This window comes from Tetrahymena thermophila, assembly GCF_000189635.1.
Source record: "Tetrahymena thermophila SB210 genomic scaffold scf_8254006, whole genome shotgun sequence".
Taxonomy (NCBI): domain Eukaryota; phylum Ciliophora; class Oligohymenophorea; order Hymenostomatida; family Tetrahymenidae; genus Tetrahymena; species Tetrahymena thermophila.
Genome location: NW_002476011.1, coordinates 121482 through 137264, shown reverse-complemented (window position 1 = coordinate 137264; position 15783 = coordinate 121482). Strand labels below are relative to the sequence as shown.

General features: G+C 22.7%; 4 protein-coding genes across 4 annotated transcripts; 1 reads left to right on the top strand and 3 right to left on the bottom strand. All coding sequences in view use genetic code 6, as the record gives it.

Annotated features, from left to right (window-relative positions):
* Positions 1 to 206: 206 nt before the first annotated feature.
* TTHERM_00945260 (STOP protein) lies at positions 207 to 1403 on the bottom strand (the record flags this gene model as incomplete). Its single annotated transcript, XM_001026633.1, has 1 exon — positions 207 to 1403. One exon carries the CDS (start codon positions 1401 to 1403, stop codon positions 207 to 209), a length of 1197 nt encoding a protein of 398 aa, XP_001026633.1.
* A 1195-nt stretch (positions 1404 to 2598) lies between these two features.
* Positions 2599 to 5965, bottom strand: TTHERM_00945250 (hypothetical protein; the record flags this gene model as incomplete). The annotated part of the gene is made up of 6 exons (XM_001026632.2): positions 2599 to 3225; positions 3278 to 3906; positions 4001 to 4570; positions 4754 to 4859; positions 4915 to 5788; positions 5868 to 5965. 6 exons carry the CDS (start codon positions 5963 to 5965, stop codon positions 2599 to 2601), a joined length of 2904 nt encoding a protein of 967 aa, XP_001026632.2.
* A 1537-nt stretch (positions 5966 to 7502) lies between these two features.
* TTHERM_000945249 (hypothetical protein) lies at positions 7503 to 10230 on the bottom strand (the record flags this gene model as incomplete). Its single annotated transcript, XM_012800714.1, has 6 exons — positions 7503 to 8255; positions 8389 to 8511; positions 8572 to 8617; positions 8670 to 9319; positions 9665 to 10092; positions 10158 to 10230. 6 exons carry the CDS (start codon positions 10228 to 10230, stop codon positions 7503 to 7505), a joined length of 2073 nt encoding a protein of 690 aa, XP_012656168.1.
* A 628-nt stretch (positions 10231 to 10858) lies between these two features.
* Positions 10859 to 14793, top strand: TTHERM_00945240 (double-stranded DNA-binding domain protein, putative; the record flags this gene model as incomplete). Its single annotated transcript, XM_001026631.2, has 10 exons — positions 10859 to 10928; positions 10984 to 11039; positions 11102 to 11167; positions 11238 to 11871; positions 12106 to 12664; positions 12857 to 12988; positions 13093 to 13324; positions 13602 to 13726; positions 13815 to 14032; positions 14111 to 14793. 10 exons carry the CDS (start codon positions 10859 to 10861, stop codon positions 14791 to 14793), a joined length of 2775 nt encoding a protein of 924 aa, XP_001026631.2.
* Between the last annotated feature and the right edge of the window lie 990 nt (positions 14794 to 15783).

Genomic DNA, 15783 nt, shown 5'->3' with positions numbered 1-15783 from the left:
TATTATAAAATCAATTCTTTCATTTGAAAATAATTTATATATATTTTAGTTTTTATTAATATACTATTTTAAATTTTATAAAAATTAATGTTTGTTTCAGTTATAATTTATTTATTTCAATAAATATTTTAAATTTAAGATTGAATAAAGAAAGCATAATTTGCATTATATGACGAATTAATTAATATAGAAGAATACTGTAAAGATCAAATATTAACAGACATATTTAGCTTATCTAAATCACTTATTGTGTTATGAGGATATTTAGTCTTTTATGTTCTCTCATAGTTTTCAATGATTATTGGGCATACTTTATTAAACCTATTTCTATAGTGATCTCTATGGGTTGTTGTTGTATTAAATTACCCACCTTTAGGATTAAAATCTCCCTTTGAGATTTGCTTTAGTTATTCTCCTATATTTTTCTCATTAGGAGAAGCTTTCATTGGTGAATAAGAGTTTTTATAAGTACTCTAATAGAAATTAGGCATTTTACTCTAATCTACTCCCATGTTGACTCCAGAAGAATGATTGAGCATATCTGCTTTATCATTAGGAGTGAAGGTTCCAAGTTTATTAGGATTATATTGTTATTTATGCTCAGTGATGCCTTTGAAAGGAGCATTGTGAACTACTCCTAAAGAGCTAACTGGAATAAATTTCATTGCAGGTATATATCCTTTACTCAAATAGTCAGATCTATATTAAGTAGTATTGTCGTTTGGGATATTAGTCAACAATAGATTGTCTTATTTCTTTTAGATAGGAGGATTTCTTTCACCTTTTTTTGGGGTAAAGTGATCTCTATGAGTTGTGTGGTTTTCAAATTTTAAATCTTTTGGTATGCTAATGTTATCACAAGGACATGCACTTTATGCTGGCTTTGCTTTTGATAAATCTTTTGCATTGTAAGTATCCATGTACACTGTATTTGGTTGATTTTTTGTATCATACTTAATACCCATTTAGTTGCACTTATGTTTACCGCATGTGCATCTGGCACAAACACACTTGCCTGCAATATGATCATAATAGTCTTAATTGAACTCGTTTAATTCGTTGAGTCTTCCTTAAAAGATACCTTCTGCACATTGCATTAATTTCTCTTTTCTTTCTTAGGGATAGTTGCTATTTATGCTATTATAATTTTACTTTTCTCCACTTTCCTAATATGTTGATGAAGAGTGTTTCATTCTATTCTTCATCACATCTTTTTAAGGAGAGTTGAACATAGTCTTCTTTAACTCATCAATCAAATTCTTTTCAAGCTTATCTAGCTGCTCGTCATGCTTTATAGTTTAATAATAACTCATTTAGCATTTATCTGGAGAATTTTAAAAGCTTTAATCATTAGCGCAAGGACTTTTTTCATACGTGGAAATAGATCTAACTTATTTTTTCATTTTATTCGATTTAAATTCAAAAATGATTTTCGTTATATTATACTAAATGTTTTAGTTAAATAAATAGACTTTATAATTTAGGAAATCTAATAATTTTTGCAAGATATTTATTTGTTAATATGATTCTAAGTTACTATTTTAATTGATATTAAACCACTCACAATTAATTGATCTTAGCTAATAAACGATTGGTATAAATTTTATTTATCAAAATTTAATTAATACTTATTCTTTTATCCAATATCCATTCACTCATTAATTTATTTTTGATAGAATTTTTACTAATTTGCTACTATTTATTCCACTCATAGATTATTTTTTATAACAATTAATATTTTGTGTTTATTAAGAATCACTCATTTATTTATTTATTTATCTATCAAACAAAATTTATTTGTTAAAATATTATTTTTGAATATCTTTTTCTTGATTAATAAAAATATAATTTCAGCATAAATAAAAAAAGTTCAATGCAAATAGAATTAATTTAATAAAATTTATATTATCACTACATAACTATAATATTTCTAATATTTAATTTAGTAATTTTTAATATTAAATTTCATCATAAGTATAAAAAAAGATGACCTTAAATTATTAATTAGTTTTAAAAATATTTTTTGTTAGTACTTGAAGATAATTAAAGAGAATAAATAATTGTTTTATTTAGCATATTAGATTGATTTTATACAAAACATTTGATATTACATTTTTTAAATTTAAAGATTTTTATTTGTTTTTTATTTTTACATAATTAATATTCTAAAAAAATAACATAAATTCATAATAAATTTAAAATAATAAAAATTTTTAAATTTTGTACGAACTTAATTAATAAATGATGAGTATATTAATGATTTAGACTAGAGCATACAGTATAGAGCAGAATATCTTATAAAATAACATATATTATATTAAACACTTTTTAAATTTATTTTCAAAAATAGGAAATATTATTGTGAAAGTTTAAATATTCTTTCTTTTACAAGTTTTTACATAATAAATAAAATTTATGATTTGAATTAATTAAGAGAAATTTGATTAAAATAATTTAAAGAACATGAATAGAGCAAGAAATGATTTTTATTGGTTGAAAATAAACTCTAACAAATAAACTGAATGACTGACTGTATATATTGTTTGTTAATAACACTTAATATAAAATTATATTAGTTAGTTAGTTAGTAAATATATTTCAATTTTTTAATGAAGACATGCTGTTATAATCATTGTTTTGTAATTATTAATAATTTGGTGTATTCTTTAAAGTATTCTATTATTGCTTTTACTAAATCAATTAAGCCACAAAATTTGGTTACTGATTTTAGCTATTTGCAAATTACTGGTTATTGTTGATTTGATTCATAATTATAGGTCTTGAGGTCAGTGATTTTTAATTACTATCCTAGTCAACTAAATTTATTTGGAGCTAGCGGATGTTGTTAATTGCATTTAGTTTAGATTAATTGGTAAAATTTTAGGCTTACTCTTATTGTTTATTGTTAATTTGAGGAACTGCAACTAAATTTTAAATATTCGAGTTTGTTTACTTATTGAAATGAGTGAGGAGACTGAAGTTATTGGTGGGATTTTAATTAAACTTAAATCTGTTGTTTGAAGTAGCTATTTCATCATTCATTAACAAATTTCTCTAATAATTGCCTGGCTTAGAGATTCCTTATTTAGTTTTATTAGAAGGTAGGTGAGTTGGTTCTGTTTGAATAAACTGTTTCTGTCTTTAATTGAGCTAATTATCTTTGCTAATAGAGTATTATTATCTTAAAGTTCCTTCTCCCTTTGAAGTTTGCTGAGGACTTAAGCACTTTTTTTAAATAAAAATTTATTAATAAATTAAAATAGTAGTGTAATCTTACTTAGAAAGGGAAGAATGGTTTCTTTTCTTGAGTTACTGGAGTAGCCTTTGAATCTCTAACGATTTATTTGGCTGAGGTTGAAGGAGAAGAGGAATCCTTTAAAATATTCAAGTTTTATTCATCATGTATGTCTGAATAATTTATTATTTTATGAGAGCTTATGTTACTTTTATTAGAAATTTTGCTTTGGTTCTAAATATTCAAGTATATTCCTTATGCAGATGATAAGTCATCGCTTTCTTACGTGTGTTGTTTTTCGCTGATAGAAGTATCTACTATTTCATTGTATTACTATTACTACTATTATTGTTATTAGAGTTGCTTTTATTATAACTGTGTTGCAAACATTTATTACTGTTCTTTTTATTGATTAAAGTTCATTTATTCATTTTATTGATAATTTTATTTTTACAAATTTTATGATTATGTATTTTATTTATTCATAGCACAATTTAATTCAATTACTTTCTATACATTAGGTTGTAATTAAGATTGTTCAATGTGATAATTTTAAAGCTGTTAAGCTAGTGTTTTATTTTATATTTATTGTTATTGATATTACTGCTTTTTACCAGATCCCTTTTTATCTTAGTTACTCATGAAACGAGACAATTAATTTTTATCATTTTCTATTTTATTATGAAGGAATATTTTAATTTTATTAATAAAATATCTAATTAAGAAAATATTTTTTATAATAAAACACAATTAATTAATTTTTACTTGATGGAGAATTGCTTTTGTTAGACAATAAATTAATGCTTTCTTAAAGAGTTGATTGAGTTATTGTGGGCTTGAAAACTTCCTCTTGGAGAAATTTTTAGAGAATCTAAATTTGCTAGGCTATTTAATTTTAGTTAAGATTAATTAAATCAAAAGAAGTGTTTTTAAACATGTCGCTTATGCTAGTTTTTATTTGGTCCAGTTCTGAATTGTAGAAAAAGAGAATTTCTCTCACTTCAGAAACGCCCATAGCAGTAGTGATTTATTGATAGTTTTTTTCAATATCTTATTGCTTGAGAAGTAGCTTTTATTCGAAAAGCCTAGAGTCGTTTTTCTTCAGTTCAATTAAATTTATTTGCTCCCACATTTTGTTATTTATTTAACTCAGTAGCTGTGTTTTTTGTTCATAGATCAATTTTTCAATTTGTAGAAATAAATCTTGGACTATTTGAGACTGTTTTCGACTGTGCTCTTTTATAAATTCTTGCTTGGAGTCCAAAGAATTCATAAGCATGTCATTAATATTTTTGACATTAAGCATTTCATTCATGTATAAGTTAATCTCTTTTTCTATTATTATAATTGAATTAAAAAAATTAAAAATATGAAGAAATAAAAAATCTATTTTGATTTATTTCTTTTAATTAATTAATTGATTGATTGAAGATTTATTTGCAGATAAATATAAATTTAACAAATTCCCTCTCAGTTAAAGATTTAATTTTTCAAATTTGTAAATTAAAATTTAATTACATTAAGTCTTAATAATAGGTTCTACATCCAATCCTTATTTTGCGTATTCTAACGCGCAAGCAGTGCAGAATTTCTCATTTTCATTTTAGCTCATTTAATACTTCACCTTTATTTTTTTAAATTTTATTTAGGTTATTATATTTAATTCTACAAATAAATACCTTTTTATAAGGATGGAATCTGCATTTAGCTTCTTATAATGTATTGCTAATATTTGATATGGAAGTATTTTACTATTATGATGATGAAAGAGTATCATTTTCAAAGTTTATGTTATTAATTACAGAACTTATGTTGCTCATTTAATTCTATGATTGAAAGTTTTAGTTATTTCCTAGAGAAGAGTAGTTGAATTATGATATTTCGCCGCTGTTGTTAAATACAGACATTTGTGTTGTTTGAGAGACATTTTTGCTATGAACTTGAGAATGAAGCAAGTGCTAATTATGATGGGATTAAGAAGAAGAGCTTAAATCTACTTATTTAGGGTTAGTGCTTATGAAGTGATTATTTTAAGAAAGTATCGATTTATCATCATTAGTAGAAGGAGTCATTACTTAAATGCGATGCTAATTACTATTCATACTACCATTTTTGCTTCCTTGAATTATGCTAGAATAATTGTTATTATTGTTTTTATTTACAGAAAGAGTTCCTGTAAATTAACTATTTATTCCACTAATGTTGTCCTGAAAAAAGCTTCTCAGATCTGAACATAGTGACTCACTATTATTGCTGCTGTTATTTTAATGATGTACTATTAGCTAAGTTTATTAATTCTTTATGTCATTGTGATTGTTAAATGCCAAACTATTTAAGTTTTTCTAAAACCTCATATTTGAAGTATTTATATTTGCATTATTATTCTATAATGAAGAGCTATTAGTGTAAATATTTGGAGAAACTAGTCCTACTTACTGGAATTATTGCTACAAATGAGGCTATGGAGTCATAGATTTTTAAGTATTTTAGCTATTTGGAGTAAAGAGAAGAGCTTGTTGCTTCTATTGGTTCTAATTACTACTAGTATTCAACCTATCAAAAAATCAAATCAAAAAAAAGAAAATAAATAAATAAATAAATGATTTTTAAGGTATAAATAAGCAATCTTTACCTTTCAGTCGAGCTTAGATTATCATTGTTATTTGAAATAGAATTAAGCGCTTTTGATGAAAGAGAGTTAAACTATTGTTAAGGTATTTGTAAACTCATCAAAATTATTTATAAATATTTTTTTGCCAGCTATATTTTATGTTTGATTGATTGATAAATATTACTGCTAAATTATTTTTCTTGATATATTTAAGGATTTTTTAATTTTTTCTACTTTCTGGAGTGTTAATTGAATCAGGCTATCCTATAATCAATTCACTATTTATTTATTTCTTTCTTTATTTTTTGTTAAATATCTTATGCAAATCCAATCTTGTTTTTTTTTATTTATTAATTTATTTACTAGATTTTCGAAATAAATTTAATATAATTTGGATCTATTTATCCATCTTTCTATCTAAAAAGTGACTGAATATTATTATAATAGTCAAATTGATTGAAACAAGTATTCAAATATTAATCTAATTAAATTCATAAATACATACATACAAACATTCATAATATTTATTGCAAACAAATTCCTTCCAAAAAAACTTAAATTTTGAAAATTTGTTAAAAATAACAAAATTATTTGATTTGAATTTGAAAAACTCATGTCTAATTAAATTGTTAAATATATTTACTATTTTATTTATTTATTAAACTGAAATAATATAACTTTAAAAAACTTCTAAATAAATAAATAAATACATTCCAATTTTAAAGCAAACTAAATGTAATCTTTTAAAAAATATTTTAATCGCAAAAACAATAAATATTTTTTGATATAAATATTAAAATAAAATAGAAAAATAAGTTTAAAGTTAAAATCTTTTTATAATTACAAACAAAAATTGAATAAATTATTTTTTTAAAATAATAAAAATAAAAAAATTTTATAATAAATAAAATTAAATTGATTCAAAAATAATAAATTAATAATTTAATAAATTATATTTATTTTGCTAATTATTTAATTTTAAAATGTAAAAAGAATTTATTTCTAATAGAAATAAATGAATATTATTTTAGATTTACTAGGTTTTATAACAATTAGAAAATTAAAAAAAACTTAATATCTTGTTCAAACAGTTAATTTATTTGTTTCATATTTGAGAAGTTTTTTAATATAAAAGTGAATTTCAAACAATCTAATTTGATTCTAACAGCTATTTAAATATTAAAAAAATAATTATTTTTAAATCTATTAAAAATGAGATTTAGAAATTAATTATGAAAACATTTAATTTAAAAAAAATTGAAATAAAAATTATAATTTTATAGTTAATAATAAGAAAATTTATTGAATTTATTTAGCTTGTTTTTAAAAAATATTTTCGAACTAAGTTTTATGTATGAAACCTTATTTATTGAACAATAATTAATTAGTTTACTTTGGTTAAAAGCAAATAAATTTATATTATATTTTAATTTAAATTAAGCTAGAATCTAATAATTTATTTAAATATTAAAAAATAAATTAATATGTCATAAATAAATTCAAAAATTTTTATGTTACAAAATTATATGTTTTGCTGAAATTTTTAAACCAAGAATTTTAAAATTAAATTTAAAACAGAAACTTTTTACTAAATAACTTACAAAAATGAATGCTATATTTACAATTAATTAATTTATAAAGGATCAAATAAATAAATCACAACTAGTATCTAGAGTTGCTGTAAGGTAAATTTTCTTAATTATTTGTTTGCTGGAATGTTTGTTAGTAAGATTAAGAGTTGTTAAATTGAGGGTTTGAAATGGGTTATTGCAATGAAGAATAGCCATTATTAGGATAGGCAGGAGCAGTTGTTTTGTAATATGCAGTTGTATTCTCTACTATAGGTGGAGGTACAGGTTGATAAGCTGGTAATCCTTAATAAGAAGTAGTAGATATTATTCTTGGAGCGCTTATTGCTAGCTGCTCTTCTAAGAATCTAATTTAATTAGACATTTCTATGTTTTTTCTGTTGTTGTTATCTGTTAGCATAGAAATTTCTTTATAAAGCATTTCTATCCTGTCTCTTAAATTATCTATGGTTTAGTGACTATTTTTAATCTCATCCATTAACACACTCCTGTCTCTTTCAATCATAACAGATTTGTCAGCTTCATTTGTACGGAATTGGTCTTCTAAACGGATACACTTAAGTTTCCAATCTTCCAATTCTTTGAATTAATTCTCCTGTATCATTTACAACTTGTGGTAATCTTCTCTGACCATCATGAGCTCTCTTTCTAATCCGTGATCTTTTGTTTCGATAACTTCTTTAACAATCTAAGGTCTATCGATATAGACAGGCTTTTCGACATGGACGAGCTTCTCAATATACTCTGGGCGAGGTACTTCTATAATTTTTTCTTTTTCCACAATTTCTATCTTTGGAACTTCAATAATTTTTTCAACTATCTAATAAAATAATCAAACAATTTTTAATATTAAATTTCATTTTATTTTATTATAAGAATAATCTCAATTTAACAAAATAAAAGTAAGTAAGTAAGTAAATAGATAAATAACGATATAAATAAATAAATAATACTGTTTCAAAAGGAACTTGAACTACTTTTTCAACAATTCTTTCTACAGGAACTTCAACTATTTTCTCGACAATTTTCTCTATTTCAATTGGAGGTGCTTCAATTGTTCTTATAATTTCAATGGGCTTTAAAGATAAAATAAATATTTGAGCAAATTAGATTAAATTTGATATAAATGAAATTACCTTTTCAACAATTTTCTCTAAAACTACATGCTTGACTATTTCTATTCTGATATATAAAAGAATTCAAATTATAAAGTGTTTAATAATTATTTTTTTACGGTTTTTCAATCAGTTTTTCTACAATTTAGACTTCTGGGTCTCCTGAGCCATGGTTGTATAATCTAAGCTTGTTAACTTCTTCTTCTAATGCAACAGCCATAGTTTTATATTTTTCAAGGTTTACTTTATTTTCACTCATTTACTTTTCTTAAAGCTTATTATGCTCAATAACTTCTTCGTATTTTAATCTATATTCTCTGTATTAACTATCAACACCTTCAAACTAAGTCTTCCACTTATCTCTTTCAGCAGTCAAATCTTATACCATTCTTTGCAAATAAAATATCTTTTTAGCAAATTTCCTTAAACATTTATTCAAATCTCTTTTCTCTCCTTCATACACAACCTATATATCTTGTTGCTCTTGCTCATACCCTGCTGCATAAACAGGAATATTATCTATCTATGTTTATATTGGTTTAAAGTCAAGTTGCTAGGTTTTTCCCTTTTAATTCTTAGCTTATTTAATATCTTATTATTAACCTTAAAATTAGTTAGTATTCACCACTTGATCTTAATATCCCTATAATGGGTTATTATAAACTGATATATCAAACTACTGCATTTTCTATTCAATAGAAGGAAATGGTAAAGCAGTTGGAATAAAATTTTTAGGGACTACATCAATAGACGACTTAACGAATGAATTCTATTTTTATAAATAAATTATTACTATTATTACAAAAAATTTGAAGCTTTTATAAATGCAAAATTTAAAATTATAAATGCAATTTACTTAATAAATCGTTCAAATTTTTAATATATTGAAAATTCGTTGGTTTTTTTTAATATTTCAAAAGAATGAATAACATTTATTTATTTGATAGATGAAACTTATCAAAATTATAACCATAAGATTTATTTATTTATTTTTACAATAAAAAATGTATTTATTTATTTATTTATATTTTTTTTGTTTTAATATTCTGAAATATAAATTAAAACCATTTTTTATTAGAAAGAATAGTAATTAATTTCAAAAGTGAGTTGTTACCAAAGATGAATTTTTTGAATTTATGCGCTATTGTCTTTTTTTTTGTTAAATTTGCTCTTCCAATTCTTAATTTTTTTTATGTAGCTTTTCTATTTACTGTCTGTAAATACGTTCTTCTTCTTCCTCTCTGTTTTTACTAGATTTAATTTGCTCTCTTATAACATAGCAATCTAGCTTTTAAGCTTCTGTTAAAATTTCATTATGCTCATCACTTAAAAACCTTGTTAAATTATCTTATCCTATATTTTACAGCTCTCCAACATCGTTATTTATTACTTTTTAGATGCTGAATTTGCGCTGCATTTCATCTTCGCTCTCTTTTAATCTTCCCAAAGAGCGCTCTCTGCTTTCAGAGTATATTTACTCAACACCTGATCTAAAACTACTCAAGGCTTATTATATTTTCGACACTCTTTGAGGCTATTTATCTTTTATAATTTATTTTCATCAATATTGATAAATCTTTTTAATCAGTGTATTTATTTATTTATACTTTAGTCTTGATTATCATTTGCTAGATTGGATCCTTCCTTAACAGGAATATGGTCTGCTTAATCCTAATTCATATTATAAACTCTTCAGTATTAAATTTAACGTCAACACTAAGAAAGAAAGAATGGTTTAAATTAATTATTTCTTCTTGATTTAAAAAAATTGAATTAGAATGAAGTATCTTATACAATAAATTTCAATTAATTAATAAATTATTCAAAATAGGTGTTAATAAAATATCTCTTTTTAAATATTTCTACTATTCTATTTTTTGTTATTCAATTTATTGTTGCAAATAGTAAATAAATAAATAATCAATCAAGCAATTCCAGTAATTTATCTTTCATATTAAAAATATATATCTTTCTTCATAAATAATAAAAATTAAATTTCTAAAAACAGATTTAGCAGCTCAAGTTTTATTTTATAATATCATTTCAACTAAAAATTATTTTACTTGACACATCATTATTTATAATTAATAAAAGCTTAACTAAAATTATTTGTTTAATTTTTTATTTAAACATAAATCATTTTTTTTAATTTTAAAAATTAAATAATATGCAATTTTATGATTGCTTATTTATTTATTTATCTATCGATTAAAGCTTCTGAAGAATTTGGTTTAGATTGATTTTAGTTTTGAAAGAATATCAATAAGAGAAAATTAAATTAACAAATACTCTACTTTGTTTGTTTTGAATGGCTTCTTCTGAAACAGTTTAGATATTTTTTCCTAAGTCTTAGGTTAATAAGAAAGGATATTTAGTAGGTATAAGAGAAATTTGTAAAACAAGCTATTAATAAATGCTTTTTATTTTTAAAAGGATTCAATATTTCAGGTTTTTAGACCACAGTTATATTCGTAGAGGAGAACTCAGATGTATTATGATATTTTTTATAAATATATAAAAAACAAATATTATTGATTTAATAAATAAAAAGCTCAAAAAATTAGAAAATGTACTTAATGGTTCAAAGACCTTGTCTAATTTGATAGGCTATTGTGGAGTAAGTATTTCAATTTAATCAAATAAGAATTGCTTGTTTTATATTATTTGCATTTATTATCAATTAATAGTGCAAAATGGTGATTTTAGGGCGAATATTTGAAGAAGGTGATGAAATCACAGAGTATTGTAAATAATAAATGGAGACATATGATCTATGGATAGATATTGAATACTCTAGTATGAATAAATTAAGCAAGCGATCTGATGTTTTTTAAAATTATAAAATTTAAGAAAATAGGAAATTAGGTGATAAGTATAAGATAAAGACTTTATTATGTTTTGGATATAAATATAAGACAAAGTCATAAGTGATATTCTATGATAAAATATAACAAAATAGCTTATTATCGATTAATCCAAACAAAGTAAAGAATGCATATTCGAGTTTTGATATTCCACATTAATTCATAGAAAGTTATTATGATCAAAGAAATAAGCAAGATAACGATAGCTAACTTTAGGAATACTTTAAGAAACACATAGATGTTAGTGATTTTGATGTCAACATTTGCTAAATGGAGGCTATTAAATAAGATATTTTTAATAACAAATACCATTAGAACCTGCCTGAACTAGAATACACCATCAAGCAAATAAATTTCAGTAATATGATCAATTAAATATACTAAGAGGAATTAAAAGTAACTAATGCAGCAGAATAAAACGAATAACAAGATCAAACATCTTAATAGTCTAATTAAGGTAAATAATTTAATATCAAGTTGTATACAAATTTTTAAAATAAATAAATTCATTTTGTCATTTATTTATTAATTAAAACTATTTGCTTTTTCTCTGGCTTAGCAATTTATTTAAAAACAATAAAAAAATTAATTTATTTTAATATGAAAATTGAGATAATAATTAAACTTATAATTAATTATTTTTTATCTTAGTCTTATTTTATTCATAATAAAATAAATTTTTATTTTTTAGAAGAACAAACTGATTTAAGCAGTAAAGAAAACGTGTATAAGAAGTGGTTGAAACCTGGTAAAAATATGCTCTTTTTTATCTAAATCTTGGTTTGGTGCAGCTCAGTTCAAAAACTTTTTTATAGTTTAGTATATAATTTGCTTAGCTATAAGTTGCCGTTTATAGAAAAATCGTTAGTTGATATGAAAGTGGGTAGAAATGTCTTTAATCAAGTAAAGTTTAAAATAGAAGTTATGTAGAGTTGGCCAATACTATTAGGAATATTAAAACATAAGCACTAAAGTTTGAAATACTCATTCATTTTAAAAATTTATTTACGTCTATTATCTGGCTTAACTTACATAGCTATTGATACAATTTTAGGTCTCTTTAGCATCCTTTTTATTGCATTTAACGTAACTAAAATTTTGGGCTTTATTCATCAATATTTTAGTGGTATTCATATTGATGCTCTATCCAAAGAAGTTGAGTGGCTTATGAGTGATCCTGCAGGATTGAAAACAAATAAAAACTTAAACAAAATAATGGGATTCTTAATTTCAAATCTTTTTATATTTTGGTAAATTAAAGAGATTTTAACTTATTCTATTAAATACAAAATATTTTTTATAAATTGTTAAATAGTCATCTGAAGTTATTTTTTAAAGCTAAACTAAATTTGTTTAGAATCAAAAAATAAATAATAACTTTTTTCATTTCATTAAAAATGGTTTTTTTTAGTTAAATTAGATTTTTTTAAATTTTATTCAAGGAATAACTTTACAACTTTTGCAACACCATTTGAACCTTACTTAATGAGATTAATTGCCTTCTTTGGTTTCTTTGGGATATCTTTTGAACTCTGCATTGTGAATGACATTATAAATATTCTAACTTTGCATGTGTAATAAATTACATAAAATTAATTTTATTATGCTAATTAATAATTTATTTACTAATTTATCTTTGATGATTATGCAATAAGTATTTTTAATAAAAATATTGAAGGTATATAATCTATAGAATGTTAATGATGCTATATAGAGAAGTAATGGCCTTAATTAAAATGCTCTATGGAGTAATGAAAGGGAAGGTATTAAAAAACTCAAATTATGAAGTGAGTTGGGATCACAAAGTGTTATCTATGATATTTTTCTTCTTCCTAGTTTCAATGTTTCCCACTATCGCTATGTATTATTTCGCTTATCTACTTATAGTCCTTGTAGTTTACATAACAAAAGTAATTAATTTCAATAAAATGCCATCGATTTATTAAAATTGTTAGAAAAATATTTGTAAAGATTTTGAAATTAGGGGATTCTGAATTAGAGTAGATTGATTTTCTCTAAATTTTCGATAATTAATTTAATTATCTATTTTAAATAAACTCAACACTAATTTTGGATTTTAGAAAAAATCTATTAGGAATAAATATATAAATCTATATAAATATCCTATTAGAATTAGTTTAAATAATAACTTTCCATTCTTACTTATTAAATAAAAAAATATTTTAGGTATCTTTAAACACCACTGTACATATGCTTAACACTTTCCCAGCTTTCATTTTGTTGCAATATTTTACAAATAAAGACCTCTTTCCTAAATTTTGTCAAGTTACTCTTTCTCAGTGCAAAGATCTGTAAATTTTTTACATTTTTTATTTACATTATTTTTAATCAAGTTTAATATTTATTTTCTCTGAATTGGAATTTTTTAAAATCAACAAGAAACGATATGGCTATCTTCAACTTAGAAACTAGGCCAATGCCTGTTTCCTACTTATTGGCATGCTTTAATTCAAGTAATTTTTTTATATTCTATAAATTTGTTTATGGCACATATTTTCATAAAACAATAAATAGAAATATCAAAGTTCTTCAAAAAGGTTAATGTTGGCAAAATTTTAAGATTCTCATTTAGCGGAAACGATATATTGATAGCTGTCGTAATTTTTATTTATTTATTTATTAGTCTATCTCATAGCTTAAGTAACAAAAATTTATTGGGTCATTAATTAAATTAGGAAGAAAATAAAACTGCTAGAAGAAAACACTCTTTTTCCCATGGCGAAGTAGGACCCAAAACTAGTTTCTCTTTAAGCGAGATAGAAAAAGATATTGCACTACTTTCAGAGATGTGACTCATTTAACATAACAGAAAAACAAATTTTTCGAAATGAAAAATAATTTACTGTGTTTAATAATAGAAATTTGCAAAAAATCATAAAAATTTATTTGTTTATTTAATAATTTATTACTGTTTTTTATATTTATTTGTATCTATAAATTAGAAATATATTCAAAATAAAATATCTAGCTCTATAATTGGTGTTTTTAAAATATGTGCTTTGTCCCAGAATATTTTTGTTAAGATTTGTGTAGTGCTTTGTGCTTGCTTGAAATAATCTTTTAAGAAAATTTGACTTTTCTAAAAATTTACTTTTTTTCTATATCTATTCTAATAGATTTTAAATCCAATGAAATTTGGGATGCTAAGATACATTCATTCATTCATTCATTCATTAATACATACCTACTAATTTAATTTATATATTAATTTTAAATTGCGAATCTAAAAAAATTGAAAAATAATTAAAAAAATTAAAAATTGCTGAATTTCACAAATAGTAATAAAAAAAAAAAAATTTAGAAAAATGGCTCAACAAATGGTAAATAAACTATTCAAAAAAACTTTTGTTTAAATTGAAATAGATTTAAAATAAAAAACTAAGACCTTTATTTTAAATAAATTTAATAGGACTAGGCTACTCTTCAAAAGCTTTAATAGCAAGAAGAACAAAGATAGTAATATTTTAAAACAGAAACACTTCATTATAATTCAATCAATTGCATTCATTCATTTATCAACCAAATTAACTATTTAATTTATTTATTAGATAATAAGAAGAAATGGTTGAAAGTGTATTGAAGGCTATTCTCTCTGACGAAGCCAGATCTAGACGTAACTCAAATTATTCGATTAACTCTTAAGCAGGGCATAATATAATTTATTCTTAATAACTTAGTCAATAACATCAAGCTTGTCAAACCAGAAAAGGCATAATAAATTATTGCTACATTGTTACAAGTAGGAAATTAACTTTATTAAAAATAAAATGATTGACAATTTTAACTTTAATTATTAAAATTATAGGGTGCTAAAATGGGTAGAATTACAAATAAAATCTCAGAAGCTGAATTCTTGAAGATGGTTGAAACCTCAACTACTTAAGCTCAAGAAACTAAGGTTTCTGTAAGAAATAGAATTTGAAATATTTTCACAAATATCTTAACTCTAGCTAAATATTAAATAATTATTTATTTTTTTATTAAATAGTTCAAGAGAAGAACTCTTGATGACGAAGACTGGTGAAAAAAGAAATATTTTGAAGTTACTTACTTAGCATACAAACAAAATTTGAAATTTTGATAATGAAGATGATTTATTATTTAAGATATCATATATAATTTAAATACTATATAAATTTAATCAGACTAAATAATTAATTGTTTTACTATATTCAAGATATGAATTAATCAATCACTCAATCCATCAATATAGCAAAAAATAAATAACTATATTAACTAACCATAATAATTTAATTGTATAAATAAATAAACTTATGTGTTATAATTAATATCTATTATAAATTTATTTTTTAATCAACCTTAATTAATTAATTACATATTTTTATTT